This window comes from Suncus etruscus, chromosome 8, assembly GCF_024139225.1.
Source record: "Suncus etruscus isolate mSunEtr1 chromosome 8, mSunEtr1.pri.cur, whole genome shotgun sequence".
Taxonomy (NCBI): domain Eukaryota; kingdom Metazoa; phylum Chordata; class Mammalia; order Eulipotyphla; family Soricidae; genus Suncus; species Suncus etruscus.
Genome location: NC_064855.1, coordinates 48,505,025 through 48,514,579, shown reverse-complemented (window position 1 = coordinate 48,514,579; position 9,555 = coordinate 48,505,025). Strand labels below are relative to the sequence as shown.

The 9,555-nt window shown below is 32.6% G+C and overlaps 1 protein-coding gene across 3 annotated transcripts in view; it reads right to left on the bottom strand.

Moving 5' to 3' along the window:
* Positions 1-905: 905 nt before the first annotated feature.
* Positions 906-9,555, bottom strand: part of PDS5B (PDS5 cohesin associated factor B) — a 194,594-nt gene continuing 185,944 nt past the window's right edge. For 2 of the 3 annotated variants that reach the window (XM_049778744.1, XM_049778745.1), the window contains exons 32-35: positions 8,314-8,753; positions 8,115-8,222; positions 5,372-5,510; positions 906-3,841 (exon numbers count right to left, since the gene is read on the bottom strand). In XM_049778744.1, coding sequence (XP_049634701.1) covers positions 3,806-3,841; positions 5,372-5,510; positions 8,115-8,222; positions 8,314-8,753 — 723 coding nt within the window. In that variant the 3' untranslated portion in view covers positions 906-3,805. The remainder of the gene's footprint in view (positions 3,842-5,371; positions 5,511-8,114; positions 8,223-8,313; positions 8,754-9,555) is intronic. The other variant, XM_049778746.1, reaches the window with a different exon arrangement.

Below are 9,555 nucleotides of genomic sequence, written 5' to 3'. Positions count from 1 at the left end.
TCTTATGTATTGGGCCCGGAGAGATAGCACAGCAGTGTTTGCCTTGCAAACAGCCGATCCAGGTCTAAGGTGGTTGGTTCAAATCCCAGTGTCCCATATGGTCCCCAGTGCCTGCCAGGAGCTATTTCTGAGCAGACAACCAGGAGTAACCCCTGAGTACCGCCGGGTGTGGCCCAAAAATCAAAAACAAAAAAAAATTTTTTATGTATTAACACAGGTTCCAAATTATGTAAAAGAGCTTCTCCAATCATATGCAATTTCCTATATCCTATATCCTATATCCTATATCCTGGGTCCAGAGTGATAGGCAGCTGTGGGGCATTTGCCTGGCACACGACTGAACCACGACAGACCTCGGTTCAATTCCCGGTGTCCCATATAATCCCCAAGCCAGGAGTGATTTCTGAGTGCATAGCCAGGAGTAACCCGAGTGTCACCAGATGTGGCCCCCAAGCCAAAAAAAAAAAAAAGTTTCCTCTATGTTTCATTATCTGTTTCAGATTTGACATTACATATTTAATTATTTCTTTATCCTTCTCACCCCATAGAGTTCATGTAAACCCCACAATGGAAGTGACTTAATCTTGATCAGTTTTATCCTCCTTAACAAGATTTGAAAACTCAGTATTTGCTGAACAAATTAATGAAGCTATTAATAACCACTTATTTTAGTGCTTATTTTTGAGGTTTACGTTATACATTTATTTTCTCTAGCTATGTAATTCTTTATCTAAAGAGTACTTATAAATCTGTCAGATAAGATTCTATGTTAAGTGTAAACAAAAAGTATAGAAAATAAATCTCTCTTCTATGAAACAAAGATTCTAAAACTAAAAATCTTAGAACATTTAGTAAACATATTACATTTATACTGAATCATATAAACCATTATATTAGCTTTTATGTTTAATTTCACAGAAAATCAAAAAATGTGTATGAAAATTGGTTATCTACTTAAGTACCAATTGTTCACTGTGGTGACATAATACTGGTAAGGGAGATATGCCTAAGTTAAACAAATTCTTAAATTCCTGACATTCTTTAAATGGGCAAAAGGAAATCTTAAAAATGAAACTTCCAACTTGTAATAAGAAGATACAGAAAGTAATTTAACCTTTAATACCTGAAACAAATTTTACAGCCACATTTTTAATTTACATATACAGTGGAGATCACTGAAAAAGTTTCCCGTTGCACTGCAGCAAGAAATTTCATTATAATGTAGATAAAACAGATTTGCTACATAGTGCAACAAGATAACCTCACTGAATAATCATAAGGTTTTCATAATGGAGCTTGATACAGTGAGTTCAATATTTTCTTAATTTTATACAGTACACATTTTCAAAATGAACGTTATCACTGAAGTTTGCTAATCACTGCTAGCAATTAATGTTGTATACATACTTAATTTTATTGTCAAGTATGTGGCTCTCTCAATGTTAGTACATGAAATGTTAAGTTTAAACATAATAACAAGAAAATCCCCCAAGATAGACTTAGGACATCAAAACGTTGATTATTACTATACCTATTTTTCTACGAAAAAAATTTTACACCATAATCTCCAAAGTGAATAGACAAGCTGTAAAATCCCAGACTTGCTGGCATCAAACAAAACTACAATGAACAAGTTTTTGTGAACTAATGTACAGGGCTAATGTGCAATAAAATTTGGTTATGATCATGCAAATAAAAACCCTCCACAATCATTTTGTTGTTTTATAAAATGGCCTTAAAGATATACTTTCATAAACATTTCTGGTGCAATTTAGTCAATGACAAAAATACAAAGCTTTCCCTTATTCTTTATTTTATAGATTTAAAAACATGCCTTTGTACTGTTGACATAGAATTAGTGTGTTTGGGAGAAATGAGCTAATGAAAAGTTTAAAAACCAATATCCTGGTCCAACGTAGCTGTCTTGATATATAGCAGCCTCCCATAACCACTGATGTCAATAAGGTTGTCAATGAGACTAGATAAACACTGAGAGATTAAGACACAGCTCAAAACATTTTTTAAAAAGTAAAAGGCTGTTTTGTAAACATGAAGGAATCTTTAAACGAAAAATAATCAACTGTGATATACACTAGAAAATAGTAAAATGTCCTTTTCCAAAATAGTAGTTTCTTTATTATATCCCCCCATCTATTATAACCAATCTTGGAAATATACCTTAAACATAGGATGTATTATATGAAAATGTTCCATTATTCAAAGCAATAATTTTAATAAGTTAGAATGATTTTCTTATCTGATGTTAAAACTTAATGAGGGGGGAATAAAAGAGCACCTGAAATAGTAAAGTAAATTTAAGTGAACATTAAGTAGTATTCTATGTTTTCGTTCAAAATACAGTTTAAGAAATGGTACAAAGAATACTGCCATAAGTAATTTGTTGCTAGGTTTTGAAGATTATAATAAAGCAGAGGGGGCGCTTGGTCTAAACCCAAATAAATTTCCACTTTTCTTTATCTGAACGAAGTGAAATTCTATTCATAGTTTGGAATATTCATAAAATGGAATAACTACAGTAGTTCATGTAATTGATTATATCACTCCCGCCCTGCTTCTCTCCCCCAAACAATTTTTTGGCTCCAAAATAAAGTACAATAATAAACTCTTGATGAAAAACTATGTTATGGGGCAATCTATCATATACTATGGCTAAATAAGAATATACAGAAAAGAGCACATCCCATTTCAGCACTTCTTTTTTCATAAACATGCAACTCACTATAAAATACAAAACACTTGCTTTCAAGAACAGCTTTATAAAGACAAACTGCATCAATAAAATTTTTTTTCTTTCTGATTAATTTTACACTGTTATGGAGAACTGCAACTTTTCTAATGTGTATATATCAGATTTTATATTATAGTGTAATAATTTGCATTTTCTGAACATAATGTTCAACAGAAATATCTATACACAATAACATTCTAGACTATTAAAATCTAATTCAAATTACAGAATTTTATTGATACAGTAGATTAATAAAAATTGAAAAGGTACGATAAGTTGGGATAAAGAATTCAGTACATTATTTTATAACACACTCTTTAAAATTAAAATATTTAAAATTTCTCTCCTTAAAATTTTCAGTATCATGGAAGACCAGAAAATTCCAGGAACAATACTGAGCTGTAAATTAAACAACTTCAGGACTATTTCACAATTTGCATGGAGTCCTTCACCAGAGGCCTTCTTCCGGTATAATGGCAGACAATTTAGCACCTCTGAAAATTAAGGGTGCCCAGGAGTAAACACTAAGGTAAGATACACAAGGGAAAGAGACCATTTAACTCTCCAACAAATAGCAACATCAAGAAAATGACACCATTTGTTGAAATTTTTTTCACAGTAAAATTGCAGAGAATACAAATACAAACACTGACAGTTCACTGCTTAAGATCTATCCTAACAAATTCTTCAAATCAATAGATCCAATAACAGCTGGGTACTGTCAGTTTAAAGCCGCAGATAAAAGCTATACAAGCACTTTAGAAGTCAAAAACATTTGAAAAAAGAAAATATATATTTACACATTTCTTTAGTTCATGTCTAAATAGCCATAGCACATTACAACCTTCACAAGACTCTAGTCAATGTTATCACCAATGCGCGTGGCTAAATCGTGTGACCACAACACATGAATGAGGCCATCAAGGTAAAGTCCAACTGTCCACCTTCATGAGTCCCAGTCTGTGCATCAAAAGCTGTATAGTCAGCCACAAGCTCGACAAAAAAATTATTTTTTTTTGCAAAGCTTTCATGTGGAAAGCTATAAATTATACTTGTTCATCGCCTTTCTCTTTTAGAACTTCTCCGCCGTACCTTGAAAGAAAAGTCACCAGACATTTAATTAAAATGGGGCACAGTTATCAGAGAGCTTAATAATTATTTTGGAACTGTTTTTAGTTGTTCATGATTTTATTTTCCCTTAAAATGTTTTCCTTTTTTTAAGTTTCTGTCTTGGCATCAAAGAACCTTTCCCAGAATAGCAACAACAACAACAACAACAACAACAACAAAAGCGGGGGGGGGGGGTTTAAAAACAAAACAAAACACGAGAGAAAGAATGCAGAGGAATTAAGGCATTTATCTGCTATACATGCAGCAAGCCCAGTTAGATCTCCTAACCTACATATGGTCCACAGGCACTGCCAGTAATGAGCCTTGAGCAGAGCCAGAGCACCACCAGATGTCCCAAAACTATTATTAACAATTATCATTTATTACTATTATTACAATTATATTTAAGATAGCAAAGATCTTTACTTTGTTTCTGTAGTAAAAGGATACATCTGCTATTCAAAAACTACAAAGGATCACATATGTCCATGGGAAAATTTTGAGTTATATACTAACAATATCAAATATATATATAATTAGCAATTTAGAATTAGCATTTTCTGGAAATCGCTAATAAAATTGCTACTTCAAAACTTATCATAATTAAGAGGAATGTAACAAGAGTTTTAATCAATGTACAGTATATCATTTTATTAGCAATTTAGCTAAAATTTTTATCTGCATTTTATGTTTTCCATGATCTTAATGATCATAGTTATATGATCATGAACATAGTAAGCCCTGGTATGGAGAGAAGTAATTGAACTGGACTAAAGCAGAGGGCAAAAGATCAACTGTAAAAATTGATTAAAGAATTTAAGTTTATCAAACAGAGATAGCTGTTTATCCTATGACACCATTAATACAAAATCTTACTAAAACATGTTATAAATTATATTTCTTCCAAAGAAAAATATCTCAGACATATCTAAAATGAGCTGTCACGTTATTTTTAAAAAAAGAGTATCTTACATAGTGTCATTTCTACTTTTTATAAAGAAGTTTATCATTTACAAAGTTTATCCAAAAGCTAATGTTTTAGATATTATTTTTATTCTGCATCTTTGACTAACTTCTAGTTTCTACTGTGAAACTCAAAAATGTTGTAATAGTCTATTCAATAGTCTATTTATACTAGTATTCTAAAGTCAAGTTACAACTTAAATGTTTGAATTATCAATATACTGCTATTTGTTCACTATGTTCAGTTCTATTATTTGCAGGTTAGGGCTTGAACTCAAGAGCTAGGCAAGTGCTCTACAACTGAGCCACACATCACATGGTCCCTCATGTTCAGTTTTAACCACATCTCTATTAAATTACACAGTCATAATTTCACGTTTCAGGTTTTCATGAAAAATTTTTTTCTTCTTTAACCTCACTAATGAAAAAATAAACAAATATTAAGAAAATGTTACATATCAGTAATTGCTAAATACATCTGACCAAGTATTCATCCACTTTATTTCTATATTCTATACTATATCATACAAGAAACTAATAAATACATACATTAACTGCAGAAACTTCCTCCTCTTCTGTTTCTTCCTGTGGAATATCATCATTGATAGGAGAGCCACCTTGAAATACATCTACTTCTTCACTTGAATCATTTTCTTTAGTGGCTGCTTGTTTGGAGCGTCCAACACGGCTAGAAAAAAATACACATAAAATAAATGAATATTTTGATCTTTATAAAGCATATTACCTCATTAGATGGAGAGTTTTAGATATTTCACAAATTATCATTATCATTAATTAATGACAATACTTTTTAATATTCTGAACCCTAAAGCAGAGTTTAATCTTAGACTCTTACACACAGTGTTACTTACCTAATAAGTAAGAAGGAAAAGTGACTAAAATGACTAACAAAGAATTTGAAAAACAGTTGTCATGCAGCCAACCCAGAACGAATGGTGGTTTGATTCCCAGCATCCCACATGGTCCCCCAAGTCTGCCAGGGGTGATTTCAGAACACAGAGTCGGAAGTAACCCCTGAACGCAGCTGGGTGTGACCCAACCCCGCCTCCAAATAATTTAAAAAACATAACACCAAATCTGCTCTTGCTTCTATCTTTCTTAAATCAGTAAAAGACATGTACATTAATTGAACTGCTCAAAGCAAATCTGGAGTCTTTTAATAACGTATCCCTCTTCATCTGGTCCTGCAGATCCAATTATAAGGAAAGCACAAATCCGATAGTAACTTTAATCTACCTGCACTGCTACTACATTCTTCTAACCCAGTCCCATCTGCCTCATTTCTTTACAGAGTAGTATTTTGTTTTAAAAAGTAATTATAAAATCATATTATTTCTTATATTTAGAATAATTTTTAAATCTCCTGAACATAGTATATGTCTTAGTCAGACCTTATCTATCAACTTTTATGTCTTTACCCTACCTAATTCCCCAAAACAGTCCAGCAAATTCTGACTATTTCAGCTCAGAATTTGCCATGATTTTTCCTATTTCAGAACCTTTTCTAATTCCTAAAATCCTCAAGGAATTAATGCATTATTTTCCAAAGAAAAGGCTGCTCTGATTCCCAACTCTCCCATTACATTCTCTTAAAACTCTGATTTTTTTCCTTACACAGAACATGCCATGATTTCTAATTCCACATTAATATATATTTAATGACCACATGCCTTACAGCCTATACTTTCTAGCATGCAATACTCCTTGAAAACATGAAAGTAATCAAAATATATAATACTGTATTTAATCAAAGTATATCCAATATCCAATGATATTTAATGAGGAATAAAGATTATCAATTCTACAAGCTATCCAAAATATGATGCAATATCTAATCTGTGATCAAATAATTCTTTTATTCAGTTCTTCAAACTAAACACAGAAATTATATGGGGAAAAATATCATTTTTCTTTTTCAATTTCAATGAGGTCAGAACACAAGCAAAATTTAAAAAGGAGATTCCCAATAAGAGGAAGGTAAACTACTGACATATAATCTTTCTGTAGTGATTTCTTTTTTAAAGAACTATTTGGTTTAGAACACTGTTGTGAGAACCAGGGTCATTTCAGAAGGTAACATGATAATAATTTAATTCTAAACAAAGTGATGAATCCAAAAGCTCCCATATTATCTCCTTAAGATATAGTGAAATTATTTTTTAAAAGTGATTTTCCTTGTTTGAAATACAAACACATTTATGAAGCTGTTTAAAAAATGTACTTACCTTTACTTTTTACCAGAAAGAAAAACTAAATGTAAGGGCATCATGAAGTATTGGCAAATTTTCTTCTTGTGGAATACATAGAAACAGAAAAACTTCTAAGATCACTATTTTATTTTGTTAAGAGGCTATGCCTAGTGGTGCTAGGGATCACTCCCAGTTGTTCTTAGGGTCACACCAGCAGTGTTTAGTGTCCATGTAGTGATAAGAAATCAAATCTTGACTTCCTGCATGCACTCAGCGTACTGAGCTAACTCTCGAGTCCAATGACTATAAATACTTAACCAGGGTGTCCTAGCAACTCTGAAAAGTCAAGCCACTGATGTAATTATATACTTAGTAAGAGTACTCTGAAGACTTGCAGAATTTCTAATGGAAATGTGCTTTTAGAACCCAAATAGATGTATCATTCTATATGCACATAAATGAAACTGAGAAGAAAAATAATTCCAAGTCTGCAAATTACAACTTCCATGCTCCTGTCACATTACTAATTTTGAACACAGGTTTGCTATTTTAGTTCTTTAAATATGCTTGCATAACCACTCAAAATTCTATGTAAAGATGTGTAAAACCCAAGATCTAAACCTATGATCAATAATGTGAATTTCTATAGATGGTTAATTTTAGAAAATTATACCTGTTATTCTTACATAATATTACAAGTTAAAATGTAAGTTTGCTTTTAAGTTAAAATAGCTGAGGTGAAAGATGAAGAATGTAGTGTGTAACAAATAAAAAACTTAGCTAATATACTGTGATTATCTTTTTAGGAACCATGAAGTCCATATAATCAATAAAAAGCTGTCTTGTACTTATTTACATAAGATTTTCCTAAATTAATGTTACCAGAACATTAACTGGTATATTAATCATAGGGATATAGTAAATATAATAAACATAGGAAAGTTCATTAAATTTTACCTCTCCTAGTGTATTGGAGCTTAAATACATGAACTAAAATATAGCCCTATGTATATTTAAAATTTTATGAACTTTTTCAAAGTAATTTAAAATTGGCTTGAAATTTAATATTATTTACAACTTACACATTTTTTTTTGGTTGTGATGGTGATGGCGTTTTTGATGGTCTTCCTCGTCCTTTCTGTAGTGGGGATTGTATGGATTCAACTGCACTAGTTTCAGGAGATTCTGCTCTGCTTTGGGGAAGACCCAAATGTGGATAGCATCAAATTATGACTTATAATGTTGTAACTAAGCACACAGTTTAGAGTTATAAACATTTACCTCTGCTGAGCTCTCCTCGAAGTTCGATGCTGTTTACTTTTTGACTTCTGATCTGTGTTTCCACTAGGTCTTTCTTCCTCCTCCTCCTCTTCTGCTGTTGAAGGACTGGGTTTTTTCCTGTTTCCTTTCTTAGATGTTTTTATTGTTGATTCTTCTTTTGGTGTGCCACCACCAAGAGGTTTTGGTGGTCGACCTCTTTTACCTTTTTTGGGTGGACTATTCTGTTCATCCTCATTTTCTAATATGTCTTCTTTGAGTCTTTTTTCCTCAGGCCATTGCTGTTCATCTGATTCCGAAGTTGTATGACCTCTCTTCCGTCCACGCTGACTACCTTTAGGCTTCTGTTCCTGTACCAGCTTAGACAGATCATCCATACCTAATTTTTCTTCTGAATCTGTGACAGTTGTTTTTTTACGGCTTCTAGGCTTGTCCAATTCAGACTAGAAATGAGAATCACAATTTAAAACAAAAAAATTGTTATTATACAATTTTTTTTTGGGCCACATCCGGCGGTGCTCAGGGGTTACTACTGGCTGTCTGCTCAGAAATAGCTCCTGGCAGGCACGGGGGACCATATGGGACATTCGATTCGAACCAACCACCTTTGGTCCTGGATCAGCTGCTTGCAAGGCAAACGCCACTGTGCTATCTCTCCAGGCCCGTTATTATACAAATTTTGAATAAACAAATAATTATCTATTTCAGTCATGCTATTAATACACGCAAATATATACATGAACCTAATGCATGTTTATTTCCAAACTGCTTATCAACTTATACTCTTAAAAATATCAGTAAAAGAAAACTAGGTCATTTGATGCTCCAATTTTTTATGTTTGGTCATTAGGATTTCCTGTCTATATATTGGCTAATTATGTTTTTGGCATTATATCCTTGATCCTATTTATATTTATTAAAAAGTCCTAGTGCTTTAAACAGGGTTTTTAGTTTGTTTTCTTTTTTTTGGTTTTAGTTTCTGGACATGCTTAGAGAATGCTTTGAGTTCAGTGGGCACTCCTGGTAGTGCATGGAGAACCAATATGGATTTTTTTTTTTTTTTAATGAAAGCTTTGAGAAGTTTACCAAATCTGCCATATTAAATGGTAGAGGCTAGAAAAGAGTGCAGAAGTCAAATAGTACAATGAGCAAGGATCCTGCCTGGTACACAGCTGACCCAGGTTAACCCTACCTTTCCGTATAGTCCCCCAGAGCACCCCTAGCATCTCCTGAGTACAGAGTCAA